The sequence below is a fragment of the Xiphias gladius genome, chromosome 6 (genome assembly GCF_016859285.1).
Source record: "Xiphias gladius isolate SHS-SW01 ecotype Sanya breed wild chromosome 6, ASM1685928v1, whole genome shotgun sequence".
In the NCBI taxonomy this organism is placed as follows: Eukaryota; Metazoa; Chordata; class Actinopteri; order Istiophoriformes; family Xiphiidae; genus Xiphias; species Xiphias gladius.
The window spans coordinates 24,159,085-24,174,300 of NC_053405.1; the positions used below are offsets into that span (position 1 = coordinate 24,159,085).

General features: G+C 41.8%; 2 protein-coding genes across 4 annotated transcripts in view; one reads left to right on the top strand and one right to left on the bottom strand.

Moving 5' to 3' along the window:
• Positions 1-10,257, top strand: part of LOC120790448 (cyclin-dependent kinase-like 5) — a 37,907-nt gene extending 27,650 nt beyond the window's left edge. For 2 of the 3 annotated variants that reach the window (XM_040127956.1, XM_040127955.1), the window contains exons 12-19: positions 1,184-2,228; positions 2,679-2,780; positions 3,193-3,298; positions 4,894-5,017; positions 5,241-5,346; positions 5,598-5,720; positions 7,071-7,238; positions 7,338-10,257. In XM_040127956.1, coding sequence (XP_039983890.1) covers positions 1,184-2,228; positions 2,679-2,780; positions 3,193-3,298; positions 4,894-5,017; positions 5,241-5,346; positions 5,598-5,720; positions 7,071-7,238; positions 7,338-7,697 — 2,134 coding nt within the window. In that variant the 3' untranslated portion in view covers positions 7,698-10,257. The remainder of the gene's footprint in view (positions 1-1,183; positions 2,229-2,678; positions 2,781-3,192; positions 3,299-4,893; positions 5,018-5,240; positions 5,347-5,597; positions 5,721-7,070; positions 7,239-7,337) is intronic. The other variant, XR_005707547.1, reaches the window with a different exon arrangement.
• Positions 10,258-10,259: 2 nt separating this feature from the next.
• Positions 10,260-14,532, bottom strand: LOC120790772 (retinoschisin-like). The gene is made up of 5 exons (XM_040128616.1): positions 14,527-14,532; positions 13,304-13,547; positions 12,343-12,484; positions 12,050-12,245; positions 10,260-10,852 (listed from the first exon to the last, which is right to left on the bottom strand). The coding sequence occupies exons 1-5, from the start codon at positions 14,530-14,532 to the stop codon at positions 10,700-10,702; spliced, it is 741 nt and encodes a 246-aa protein (XP_039984550.1). The 3' UTR covers positions 10,260-10,699.
• Positions 14,533-15,216: the final 684 nt, after the last annotated feature.

A 15,216-nucleotide genomic window follows, 5' to 3' on the forward strand; every position in this document is an offset into this window, starting at 1 on the left:
GCCCAAAATCATGATAATAACAAAGACTGCTGTTCCACTGCTACATCACTCCCATTATGTGAAAGTTATGACATGGATATTTAATCACAAAAGACACAGTATTAGTCATTTGTACTACATACTTATAGTAATACGAGTATGCTCAAACACCTGTAATAGTCCGGTGCATGGTCATTTTTTAATGTTGTGGCTAATGGTGTATATATTATAAAGTGAGTCTATTGTCCACTAGCCATGTACTTAATTTAAACATTACTTGACTAAGTGTGTTTTCTATGTCAAAGACACATTTAGGACTCAATAATAGTTGAGTCTTCAGCATACAGAAAAATCCTACAATCAACTGCAGATTTAAAGCTGGAGTGCAGGACTTTTGTGTCTAAAAGAAAGTCCATTACAATCAAGCCCTAACCAGACAAGTTCAAACAGTGCTGATTAAGCCTATAAGGGCCAGGTAAATCTTTCTGTATTTCGTAGTATACCGGAGTTTTAAATCTGGTGTCTGTGGCGACATTCCCGCTCTGCCCACCGCTAGCAATGCGTTTACGTCAGACATCAACAATTGGTTTGCCAGAGCTGAAGAGGGGAGCAACCACAGTGACAGAGACGGAGTAGGCTCCAGCAACTAGGAGTATAGCAGAGCCTATGGTGGAAAAACCTAGGAAGCGTCACAGAAAGGTTTCTGATGCTCCAGATAAATAAGAAACTCAGCGTTCAGAGGAAGGATTACAGTCTAAAAAAGAAAGCGATACACGGCAAGGACAAACACGGATTACCATTGGTGTGGCTTTTCCTCTTTGGAGAGTGCTGAAAGAAAAGAAGGGACTGAGGGAAAACGCAGATGTCACCTTGCTGCTCTTGGACAAGTTGACATTTGTAAAGTATTTGGAGTAGGCTATGTATCTAGTTTGACGTGTTTGGGTGATTACTCTCACTGCCAGAAGGGGAAGACAAAAGTTTGGCACTGCAGATTTAATATCATTTACATATATTGGAAAGAGTAAGGGTCCTACGACTGATCCTGGTGGAACGCCACGCATGACCCTATCTAGACAATAAAAACAATACTTAGGTATGATTTAAACCAACTATTAAATGATCACATCCAGTAGCCTCCAATATCACGCATAAAATTGAATGTATGATGCACAGTATGTTGATGATGACTTCTCTTCTTTCTCAGGAGCCATGGGGGAAAGAGCTCAGGAAGCCACCGCTCCAGCAGCAGAGAGTGCTCCAGCCTGCCCCGACATGAAGACCTCCACCCCAGCAACGACAGCTTTCTCAACGGCAACATGTCTGCACCAATGAACCTCAGCCCCACCCTTCATCCCAAGAACTACCAGCCGCAGATGTTTAACCACTCCACCTCCTGCAGCATGGACCTAACCAGCAGCAACTTGCCTCACCTGCTCAGCCCCAGTGAGGTCAAGAGCAAGGGCGATTTCGAGATGAACCTGGGGTCCAAGGTGTCCGACGGCCCCGGAGCCAAGTACCTCAAATCCAACTTCCGCTCGCAGCAGAATCGCCATTCTTTTGTGGAGGGGAAAACCAACACACTTCAATCAGGGGAGAAACATAATCGACACAGCTACATGGAGTCTCACAGCTCAACACCCTCCTCCTCCAAGTTCGCCTACCTGAACTTGTCCAAGAGCTATGGCACACTTAGTGATGCCAAGTCAGTGGGGAACTTAAATGATGTGCATCTGTATGCCGATGAGCCTACATCTCGCTATTTTCCTTCAAGCTGCCTTGACCTTACAGTTCCAAGCAGCCCTGCAGCCCGCCGAGTTGACAGACTGGGACCCGGCACAGCTGGCCGAGGAAGCATGCGGTCAGACAGAGAAAGCAACACTCTGGACTCCTCTTACAGGCGCTCTTCCGCGCGACACAAGGCCTCAGAGGAGACTAAGTCACCAGATGCCCTGGACCCTGGGGACAGTGGCGTCGAAAGGAGCCACGCTCACTCTCTGTCTGCCCCACACGACCCTCTGCCTTACGGTCAGGGATACACCAGCCCCTTCTCCTCCCAGCAGCGGCCGCACCGCCACTCTATGTATGTACGGAGGGACCATCAGAGGACACACGGGACAGACGAGGGGCTGGCGGTGGGGCAGGGCATGCCCACCAGAGCCAGCAGCCTCCAGCTCCTGTCTCCACAACTGCAGCACCGCACGCTGCCACGCCACTCTGGGGGCTCCTCCAGAGAGGAAGACATGAGCAGGGTCAGTCACCAGCCCACATCAAACCTCTCCAAGCTTAAGGAAAGCCTAAGCCTACAGGATCTAATCATATCAAATGCCTACACCAGGTTGAGTTGGATAACTCTTCCTCAGTCTCAGTTTGTACAACAATGCAGCCAGGATTTATTCTGGTGGTTTCTGAAAATATCACGATCTGTGTTTAGTTTTTCAGCCAGATCTTGTTAGTCAGTTTCCCAGGTTTGTAAAGAAATGGAAAGGCAGAATTAACATAACTGCAGCTTCATCTATGAATGTTGCAAGTGTTAAGAGTGTGGCTTTTTCCTGTTAGGATATACAGTGAATCGTGTTACCTGTATATTTATATATACTGTATACACACATATAGTATATATAGTGTGTGCGCTTGTGTATTTGTATGTGTTTGCTGCATTGCTGAGCTCACCTCATGCTTCATCATGTCTCCATTAACAGAGCGAACAAGCAACCACTGAAGTCACCCACAACAGACCCCCAATAAGGGATTCCACAAGGGACAACACTGCTTCTTTTCACACACAGCGGCAAAAAAGCGAGGTCCGACATTCTGCTTGCACCCACCATTCCCCACCCACATCCAGTCTTCCGAGAGTGCGGATGTGGGTGGATACTGCTGTCATGAACTGCTCTCTCTCTCTCTCTCCCTTTCTTTCTCTGTCTCTCCGCATCAGATGCCTCTACATTTTCTCTGTGTGCTTTGCTTCCCTCTAAAGTGACTACTGATGATACCACAGTCAAGCTTGTCATCACTGCACATTTCAGTTTGATTCTGGAACAAATTTATAGCTTCTACAGATGTTTGTTCATTATAATTAGCACTTGTAAATCAATACGCCTCCCCTTTTTTTCTGTTCTCTCAGGTAAATAAAAATATCAGCTCAGATAGAGAGGCATGCGAAGCAGTTAGCCTCTGAGGTTTTACGTGACTAGTTCTTCTGTTGTGACTCAGGTGGGCTTATATCATGACCAGCAAACAGAAGATGGGGGCTCTTCCAAAGAGAACCGCAACATCTACAGTGAATCCATGCCTAGGAGGGTGGGAAGCTTCTACAGAGGTTGGTTTAGTCAGATACCTCTGGCCGGGTCTTTCTTTCTTTCACTGCACGACGGACATCAAGTTGTCAATTCAGATTCAAGCATCAGGCACTTAACTAGAGTTTACTGCAGTTGGGAAAATCATTTTTTTACAAATCTTATATGGTTATTGGTCAGACCCCATTTAAACCCAGTATAGTAGAATTCTTAATGATTGCAGAATCTTCCAAATACTATTTATTCATACCCAGACCAGATTTTTGAGCCTGATGCCATGTCTGATTACAGTATGTTTGTTAATATACCTTTTATTTAACATGAACACATAATAATCAAACATTTTTTGACAAGGATCTCTTATTTTAGCTTTTTAAACAAGATAAAGAGTCTATAGCTAACCATGTTAGCAGCTTTGTGAGGCTGTACTTAGGTACAGTCTTGTTTGGAGCTAAATTCTAACAAGCTCATAGTGATAGTGTTAGCAGGTGGCTGTTAAGAAGGCATTGTTCATCATTTATTTTAACATGTTATCATGTTAACATTTTCTAATTAGCACTAACATAAATACAGTTGAGTGTGATGGGAATGTCATAAGTCCTGCACATATGTGGTCAAAAATTTAAAAAGTATTGGACACATTAAAATTAATGGCACAAGATAAGAAGTCAGACATTATTACAATTCACCCTCAGGTGAACATGAATCTCTAAACCAAATGTAATGGTACTCCATTCAATAGTTACCGAAACATTTCACTCAAAACAAAAAATATCAACCTCATTGTGGTGGTAGAGGAAAAGTCAGAGGATCACTAAAGTCTGTAAAATTCATCCTCTGGGAACCATGAATGTCATTGCAAAATTTCTTGAAAATCCATCCAACAGTCAAGCTATTTCAGTCTGGACCAAAATGGTGGATTGACAAGGCCAGCAATTGTAACCAAGGTATTTACTGAGCATTTTACAGTTAATAAACGTTTCAGTGCTCTCTGAGGAAAACGCAATGGAGACACTGTCTCTAAATTCCCTCAAACTAATCTTTGTCTTTCTCTTATCTGGCTTTGCTTTCATATTACTGTGACGGCATAAGAGTTTGCAAGAAAACGAGACAAACCCAGTGATCATTTTTGTAATCTATCGTATAAGCCCATTGATCTCAGTGTCCAGGATCTGTAGCGGTATTGGTGTATATTGTCTGCCACAGTGTATTTTTTAACACTACCACAAGGGGGCACCAGAGGCAGGAACTTTGAATTCTACACTTAATGGTTTTAATGAACAGAAGTTATGTTGTTGTAAAATTTTCCATTTTCAGTTCTTAGCTGCAAATGACCACAAAAACACAAAATCCTTTACTATATTTTCTTCTTTGTTAATGTTAATTGGGAAAATACTATGTGATGTTTTTTGTAAATATACATGTATTACCTACCAAAACCTTTTAACTTTTGGGTTACAATACACAGTCTTGATAATATAATTTAGCATGCTTTGAAACTGTTTTTAAGATAGCTAGGTAAAGCCTACAAAATGTACTGGAGCTGAACAGAATTGCAATTATTTTCCTCTGTGTATCAAAAAGCTGAATGAACTTGTTTGTTGTGTTTGTGGAACAGTCCCTTCCCCCCGGCCAGACAACTCCTTTCATGATAGCAGGGGTCAGAGCCGGGGCTCTGGCCTGTCCGGGGACGGCAGCAGTTTGACGAACCACTCCAAACGTCAGCCAGCCTTTGACCCTTGGTAAATAGTTCTTCTAACCACAAAAGAACATAGTTTATTTTGTTTACCAGATTACCTTGACAACATCAATTTGTTCATTGTCTGGTGCTGTGTAAAACAATTTATTGGCGCATTAAATGTTACACTGGCCTTAATAGAAATTGTCAGGTCTTATTAGGAGTCGAAAGACATTGTACATTTTTAGCTCGGACATCTTGCTCAGTACACCTTGTTTTATTTTCAGGACTGGCCCAGATACTGTAGTGTTGAACCAATCTGAGCCATCCAAAGAAAAGGAGAAGCAGGGTTTCTTCAGAGCAATAAAGAAGAAAAAGAAAAAATCTCAAATGGTGAGTTGTATGTCAAGTAATTCTGAGGATGTAAGTCGTGTCGGAAGGCACTATTTCATGCATATGTCCTTTGATGTCAACACCTTGTTTGTAAAGCTGTCTGTCTACATACTCTAGCTCTTCTTCTGCTTTTCAGACGTTTAATACTTTTCAATATTAGCACCTTTACAGAGATATAAAATCATTTCTTCTTATTTTTGTCATGTGCTCATGTTTCCCTGTGCCACCAGTCATGTGCCTCTATATTACAGATGGAAGTCCCTGATGGAAGACCTCCTGTCATCAAGAAATGTCTTTTCCCTCTGTTTAGCCCAAAGAATAACATAAAGCATAGTTCTTCTGTGAGAGTCCTCCCTGTAGTGTCTTCTCCCATGGTACATGCTGTTTTACACTATCCTACACACATACCAACTCAGTGTCACTCATCTAACATCGCATGCATTAGTAACATTACTCATAACTGTTTTAATGTGTCATTTTAAGCTTGTTTTCACTGGTTTTATTTGATCATTTTATAGATATGATGCATTGTGGTTAATTCACGTAATAATGAGTTGCTAACATAAACCAGCCAGATCCATGGAGACAGGTAAAATAGCAGTTCAACTCTTAATAAATATTAAAATGAAGCAATAATGTTCCTGTTTTGCATATTGAAATAACAGATAATATATTTCAAGTGACTTTTACTCTTAGAATTTTCAATTTAATGAAAGCAGAGCTATTCATGAATCCCTTTACCAGTAAAATTTATGGATCTGGCTGTGTTCAGTCCATCAGATTCTGATCAATCGCCAGTGATTTCAGCCACAGGCCTAAGAGCACGTCTCTGGTTATGAGCTGAGGATGATCGAGAGCGCTCAGGCTTTCTTTAAGACTTGAGATTTAAGGAGTCTGTGTGCCTGCTAACAGTCCCATGAAGCTTTTCCGCTTACCAACATCGCACACAAGCATTTGATTAAATTCTCTGCCCCTCAAACTGTATGTAAATCCATCACCTTATTATAGAGCATAGATCAAGAAGGAGGGTGAAGCAAAAGAGTTGCTAAATATAAAAGAAACCACATTTTGACATGTTAAACTTCCTGCTATCGCAGCACCAGTTCATCATGAAAAAGGTGTTTTAGACTCTTTCTTCCCTTCACATGTGACGGTTTGTTCAGACTCTGAGAGCAAAAAGAAACGCAATCTGGCCAGGAAGAATCTGGCAGTCACACTCAGAGTTGGTGGAAAATAGTGTGCACTGCATGAAGAGTAGATAGTTTGAAAGTACTTAGCCTTTAGACGACTCGTGAATTCTCATGGAAAGCTTCATTTATCAATCTTAAACAAGATGAGCTGTTTCTTCTCTTCCTCAGATCAGCAAATGCTCAGGGTTTCTGGCTCCAGCTGCATGTTTTGTTTTATGACTTCACTGCGCTTGAGATCAAACAATGCAATGGCGTACTATCAAAAATAACTTTAGACTTATGTCAGTGGTAAATCAACACATGTACAGGGTAACAAGAAACACACAAATATGTTTTTTTTTGTTGAGGTTTTAATAGGATTCTAAAACCTATTAAACCTCCACCTGTGGGGGAAATATCTGTTGTTTATTTCACCTCAGAAGACCAAAATGTGAGCACATTCTGTGTGTTTCCTGGTGTCACTTACCCTGGTCATAAGTGTGAAGTTGTACATCTGGACAGGTTAGATGATTACTTACTTTCACTGTGTGACAGGTTCCGACTGACGGGGTGGATACAGTCATCCAGAAGTCCTCGAGGGCTTCGGGTCACCAGAGCAGCCGCCACAGGACCCGTGACAAGAGCAGAGACCGGGACCAAGAGCGAGACCGAGACAGGGACAAGGACTGGCCACCTGAGAAACTGTCTGACTCACACTCTCCAGTAAGACTTGGAGAAAAGATAAAAGCATTTTCTTGATGCGTGGTTTTGAAATGATTGATTTAAAGACGGTGGTCGTGTGTTGTGTCACGTCCCTTTCAGAGTCAGCCGCTGAAGTCACTGCGCAAGCTCCTGCACCTTTCATCCTCATCCTCCAACCAGACCGCACCCTCTGATATGCGCTACCAGCCGCTGCCTAATCCAGCATCTGCTCAAGGTGGTTTCACAGATAGCCGGGGTCACTCAGGGGTCAGTACGCCCCAGCTGAAGAGCAGACAGACAGCCTACCCGCTGCCTGGACAGCTGGAGTCCGGCTGGCACACGTCTGCCCTGGGCCGCCCCGAGGGCAACCCCTACCCGGAGCAAATGAGCATCAAGGGAGGCCAGAATGGGCACGGCTTCGGACGGCCCTCCAGGTCTCGTATGCCAAACCTCAATGACCTGAAAGAAACGGCTCTGTGATATCCATCACCCTACAGCCCTCACGCCCACTTCAGACTACTCCGTTTCCCCTCTGTTGCTCCTACACCTCCCTGGCGTAACAGTACACCTGCTGTACACACACACAAACACACAGATACCAAACCTTCAGTTTTAAACACTGCTTGCAAACAGGCCAAAAGCCTTTTTATGTCTAAATTTTTTTAAAGCTTCCATGTTTGATAGACTTTATATTATTACTTATGTAATTCTAATTATAATTTGTATTATAAAGTAAATATATTACAAATTAAATATATATAAATGGATAGATAAAGTGTAGATTTTAAGTGTAAGTATTTTTGTTTCTATTGAATATAGAAATATAGTACATTTTACTGCGTAGTATTTCCTTAAGACTATCTAAGGCATTCTAAACAAATAAAGTTTTATCAGTTGTTACAATAGAGATCAGTAATGTCAGTAGCTTGTGTTCATCTCACCCAGGACTGTAACTCTTCGTCCGAGCTGTCTTGCCTTTGGATGTGCTCTGTCATACAGGTAACAGATGCTCAAATGTGCAACTACAAGTCAAAGCTGTCTTGTTCTTAAAAATATAGTTGTAGTGCCATTTTTCTGAGTTGGCACTGACAATCTTAAAAGCTTAAATCTGTTTGTTCTTTTTGAGGATATTTAGGTTTTTATGTCTTTTTGAAATGCAGCCATTTTAGACACTATGGTGCCATAAACTGACAGAAATCCTAGCCTACATCGCCCTCTGTATGAAATAATGAGGCACTGCATTTACTGTTTTCTGACAGACTACCATGCACTAACATTTAGGCACTGATTTTCCATGCACAGTATGTGTAAATCATTTCCATATATATTATAAACAAATATTATACAATTAAAACTGTGGCTACACCTCAATCATTTCAAACAGAACAAACATAATAACTGTTCCTTATGCAGACTATACCGAAGATCCTTTTGGTAGTAATTTAATCTAAAAATATTAACTGAAATGTGTATTTATGTATGTGTTATGAAGCAACCTTATGGATGAACCACACAGTAGTTAAACCTTGATACTTTGCACTGCTTTCAAGGATCCAGTAAAAGGGCAAAGGACATCTGAAGTTAATACGGAAGGATGTGGTTTTCCCTCACTACCAGGATTCAAGGAAGTCTGTTTGTTGTTCATTTCTTACTTAAAGATTTCACAAAAGCTACTTCCAAGTGGTTTTGATTGTATAATCAGTTGAAAAATGTGCAAATACATGCAAAATATTCTATAAAATTTGACTGCTGGAAATTTTTGGTTCATAATTGTTGTTACAAAGTCATTTTTACAGCAGTTAGAGGAATACAAAAGCCATTCTGGGTGTACTAGTGCAGTGGTTCCCAACGTTTTTTCTGTCTGATGTTGTCCCCACAGCCCTGTCAGATGAACTCAAGTACCCCGTCAGCCATGTTCCACGTGTTCATTTTCCGTTTATCTTTCATTTGTAGCTATATCAACTCTTTATTCTTTACATTTAGCTATTTCTACAAATTTTCCAATGTTTTTAGCTAAATATTTTAACTTTCCATCCATTTTTTTAAGCTTTTTCAGCATTTTTCATTACTTTGAGCTATTTGCTTATTAATCAGCAATCTATTTCAGCTGTTTATCCAGTACTTTTGAGTTAGCTGTTTAGATTTTTCTGCTCGCTTGCTAACTTTTCACGCACTCTCATTTGAAATACAAAACTACTGTTCAGGTATTATTACGGACTCAGTATTTTTTTGAATCAAATTTTTCTATTTTTTCAAATCAGTTCAGCTACTCTACAATCTTTCCGTGTACCCCCTTGAAACTGCGGAAATACCCCCTGGACTACATGTACCCCTGGTTTGGAATCACTGAACTAGTGTATTTTTAACTGACTGCAAATACTGAGACACTTGGGACGAGCCTTTAAGAAATCTTTAAATCGAACCACACTGGGGGCAGAGGTTCTGTACTGTAACTTTTTTTTTTTTTTTTTTTTGTCTGAGATAAAGTGCCATGAAAGTAGCTTGGCAGAAATAAATCTTAAACTTATTAATGTTGCACTTTGAAGAGACTGTGTGGCTCAGCAATATTGCTCTGACGCTGTAAATTCTTCCTCGGTTCATGTTCATCATGTGCACAGTGTGTGAGGACTGAAACACGGGGCCGCAGGCTCCCGCAGTAACGCACTGAGTCCAAACATGACCGTATCGTATTGTGTGTCGTGCATCTGTAAGGACTGTGCACACCCCATACTTGACACTACATTTCTCTCTTTGGATTATTGTTTTGCTGAAGGAGCACCGTGTATTATATTAATACTGATGTGTGACTACTTGTTTGGTAATATTTATAACGGAAGATCTTTATCAACTGTTTAAATGAAATCAAGTATTAAGTTTGTGCTTTTATTACAGACACAAATTAGTAGCATAGTCAGTGTTTATCTGCTTTTTTTTTTCAACAGAGCGTTTACATGAGAACGTAAACCCACAATTGAATGCTTAACAATTTTAGAATATTCATGTTTACATATGTAACAGTAAATCTCAAATAAAACAAGCTCATTTGATTTGACTCTTAACCTGTAAAATCTTTTTTTCTTTTTTTTTTGTAAAGTAGTGTTTGATTCTGGTTCAAAGATGTTTATTAATAAGTGATCAAATCTTTGTATTTTATTCCTGTAGCTTTATTGAAGAACAGAGGCATCCAAAAGTTCTCCTCAACTGGAATCCCCTGTATGCATTGAAAAAGTTGTCCAATCTAGGATTTATATATTAAAACAATGAAATTATAGAGATTTTAAGACAGATAAAATAGTGCATCAAAGGACACCAAACATGTCCACCTGCCCAGACTTAGTTTGCTTTGAGCCGCACCGAAGAAAGACAGACATGTTAAAGAAATGAAGGTCGTATCAAAAAGCTGGACCAATGTCCCCCTTTTGGCAAGCGGCAGGTTGGCAGGGGAAGGATGGACGGTGAGGAAGAAGCAGGCTGAGTACACTTCAGGTGCACTTGTTCATGCACATCAACAGGTCCATCCTCACTGCGATGCGGGTGTGCCAGCCCAGTGGCAGCAGGCGGATGTATCGAGCCACAATAGGCGGGCGCAGCAGGTTCTGCACCGTGGAGGAGCGGTCGGAGTTCCCATAGAAAACCTGAAGAGTAGAAAGTAAACAGCATGTAAAGAACTAAAGATGCACTAGATCGTTTTATTTACACGTCTTTGTACATTCACTCTTCAGGTTCATGAATCATCAGGAAAAAAAATCTCTTAATCTGATACACCTCAGTCCTTTTATCACAGCATTTTTATCAGCTTATTTCGTTTTCACCTACACACTAGAACCTTTCAGTCAGAAAGCCAAAATTTATGGAGCTCCACAGTGTACAATATTAAATAAATCAATGAAATAATTGTAATAATTTAATTATGACATTAATAATCATAAAGTGTAAAATACATGAATGAGTGTTATCATTTTTTCTTTCCACAATAAAATAAAAGATATATACCAGTTCTTTTTATAATAGATTTTTTTATTTTTATTTCAAAATGTCCTTTTTCTGAAATCTGATTTTAATTTTTACTGATGATCATTTTTATTGTTCTCTGAGGTTTTGTGAGGGATCAAAGCTGGTGGAACAGATAGAGATAGAGATGGAGATAGAGTAATAGACTACATATGGCCTATAATTGATTTAAATGCTTTGAATGTCAGTCGACAACAACAGAAAAAAACGCAAAGTGTCGCCAACAGCTTTTTTTACTACAGATTCATGAAAAGTATTTATCGTGGCAGCCGTCACTATGGTCTTTATTTAAACATGTGATTTTTACATGTTCCAGTAACTCTTGCTGATACAAAGGCCTGCTGACGTGCCGCAGAAAAATGTCTTCAAGAGAATTTGTAATTTGCTGATATCATCTAGTGGCTTGGGTGTAAGTTTAAGACATTTCGCGGAGGAACATGAGGGAAAACAACCCTGAACAGGTTCAGCACAGTCAGTGTTTCCCATGATAAGATGGTTCAGATCAGCTGCGTTCTCCCTGTGTAAAAGCTGTCTGTTATCAGTCAGTGAAGAATACTCTCTAAGTTGCTTTAGGGGATCTGAAACTGCGTCAGCATCAGTGAAAGACTGGAAAAGATGTAACATCGATTCAAGTAATTAGGATTAAACCTGAATCAGAAGCCATGAATGTGCTGCAGAGCTCTTAATTTTCACATTTATGGTCCCTTTTCATGTAACACTGCTGTCGACAAAGGTGGGGATGCAAGTAAGATTGATAAAGCCTGCAAGAGTATCTGCTTTTCATTACTTGCTCTTATCTGACTACTATTTTGTGTATTTACCCTGTTGTTTCCTGTCTGGTCTTTGTAATAGATCCAGTTGAGAGTTTCCACAGTACGATACTGGATGCTGTATTTAGTGATCCACTCATCGGCATCACAGCGGCCCTGGGTGAGGATACCAGACACCACCCCCACCTCCTTCAGATCAATCTGGATCCACTGGTACTGGTCGTTGAACTTGGACAGCCACGCACACCTAACAGAGACGAAGAGAAAAGCTCTTGTTGCATTATATTCACAATAAGGGTTACTTTCTAGTGTGTCACGGGACGTGGAGGAGCGGGCGGACTCACCCAAAGCCCTGGTTGTTAAGGCGAGCCTTGTTGGGGATCCAGGAGGAGTACCAGCCACTGTACTGGTCCTGATTGGAGCAGCTGATCTGGTCTGATGTCACAGATCCAGATTCAAAGCCCAGGGCTCTGTGGTAGGGGCATTCTGTGGAGTTTCCGAGGGCCCATACAGAGGGAAACACGGTTCATACAGCCTCGCAAAACATGACAAAGTCTAGCAGTGTACCTGCAACATTTCAATCACGACTTTGTTCTCTGCTAGAGTGTTCTGAGCAGCCGGCCTGCTTGATCTAGCTTACAGTAAGACCCGATACTCCGAAGGCTTGCGTGATAAGGCGCACGAACGCGATCAGGACATCGTCTGATGTGCGCTGCTTTGCCCGGCATCCCGCTATTAGGTGAAGGGCATGCCCTATTTCGGGCTCCCTAATCTGCTCGTCACATTCATGCACAGGTAATGAGATTACCCAACAGCATCTGAGGCTCCGCGCCTCTTCTCCCCAGCTGTGCATTTCCCTACCCCGAGCTGCCACCGTCTATATAATCGAGCCAATGCCCGTCCAACTCGAAGTCAGGTAACGCGGGTGGAAAAAGGACAAGATCGCGGCGGAGGGCGATGGAGAGCCGCCGCGCAGAGGTAGAGGCGGAGCCACGTGTTTGGCGGAGTGCAGACGAGGACACAGCGGGCCACCGTCGGCTGTGAGAGCCATCACCAGCGTCCGGAGCGCGCTGTGCGCCCACGGACAGGGTACACTGCGGCATACAATCCATTCTCTGCCATGCCATTGTCCTATTATTTTATATATATATATATATAAAAAAATAGGACAATGGCATGACAGACGATGGATATATACATATATATATAAAGTTAAACAGGTAAATAAAAGACATCCAACATCCTCGTGAATGTGACTAAGAGGGGACTATGACTGAGTCCATGTCAAGTGACTGGAGTCCTCACCTGGCATGCAGTTCAGATGGTGACCTTGAGGGGGCGGTGGCGGTGGCAGCGCGGTCGGCGGGGCAGGTGGGATGACAGCGGGCGTGCGCGTCGGCGAATCAGCAGACTCACAGTCACAGGTGCAGGCTTTGATGTTTCGCGTCCATGTCTCGATCACCTGCTGGTCCTCCTCCTGCAGCTCTTCCTCCTCCTGGACAACCTCCTCCTCCTCCTGGAGGACACGCGGGGGAGGAGTCAGTCCGCACTTGGCGCCCGGAGTCGGTTAAAATGACATTTCAGGCTTATTTTCAGGTGGTTTATTAATGGGCTCTTACCTCCTCTGAGTGAACAGCAATTAGAGCTGTACCACATCAACAGATGCGTGAAATGTAGAAGCAGACGGTGAAATTAACTGTGAGGGCTCGAGCCAAACTTTACAGAAGAAATAGAAAAAACTAAAGAGCAAAACAATAATCGGAAATATAACGCTTTGAGAAATGAATGGATGAATGTGTGCAGATGTTTTCTTGTGTTTAACATGACTGCGACAAATATCTCTTAATTATTCAGCAAGATTTGTGTGAAGAAGCCTGCATTGAGGGGGGAAAAAGCAATCATATTGAAAAATACTAACTTTTTTGACAATCACAAACACTGACCTGTTCATTGGCCACTATCAAAAAGCCTCCTCATAATAAAACATGATACATTCCAAATGTAATTGCTGCCAAATTTCTGTATGTTACTTTGATTAGCATGGTTACACAAAGACACAATAACCGAGGCAGAACAGTGAATGTATTCCTGAGGTCTTTTTTTTTTTTTAAGGCAGGTTCAGTGCATTATGATGTTTAATAATAGCCCTCATGTAAGTGCACAGTGACTTACCCTGAGATATAAGCAGGAGGAGCAGCACAGCAGCACAACGAGCAGTGGCCTCCATCTTCCTCTTCAGCTGTGCTGGAATGCAATGTGTGTGATACCCAACGCCAGTGGATAGGATTACTGTAATCCATAGGCCTGTGATGGCCTTATCCAATACTCTTCATTGGCCCTTCGAGTGAGTGAGTGAGTGAGTGAGTGAGTAAGTGAGTGACTGAGTGAGTGAGTGTCTCAATGTCCATCCTGATCAAAGGCAAGGTTTTAAAATGCTGTATGAGAAATGGGAAAACACCTGTCACCTGGGCAGTGCCTTTCTTGTGCCCAGCTAAATGCAAGACTTGACCCTGATTAATCACAGTTACCTCCATTGCATTAGAACAAAATCTATCGGCATGGCTAGACACCAGTAGAGCTAAGCAAGAAAAGGTTCAGTTTTATCTCCTGTGCACAAGGTAATAACTTAATTCAATTAGCTGTCTGTCTCTGTAAGAATATCATACAGGAATATGGAAATTGAAAATGTAAACACAAAATAATTCCACAAAAAGGACGAAGGCATTATAAATTACATGTTAAATTCCAAAACCATCGCCGGAATAACCTGGTAGGGGGACCCCAAGGGAAAGAATTGCTGTTGGGCCCCCATATGTACCCTGTTAACCTAAAGATTATACTCTACATGACAGTTTCATTTTATGCCCAGAGACCTAGAATCCAACCAAGTCTCTTGAGCTGGAAATAACTCTACCTGGGCCTAGCTTTTCTTTGTTTCAGTTAGTTTGAGGGAATTTGATTAAACACAGTTTCATCTGGGACCATTCTAATGACGGTCTTAAAAATAGATTTTTAACGAGGGCGCCAGTACAAGGCGGAGCCACAGCATAACAATGCAGGAGCTGCTTTAGTGGACATTGTACTTTAATGGTGTAAATTCCTTCACAGATTTGCAGGAATAATAGGGCTCTCACTCTGAGAGCCAAACTGGAGAACCTCATGAAAAATAGACTCGATTATAACCTGTGCCCACAAGACTTCAGGGATCCGTAGTATTC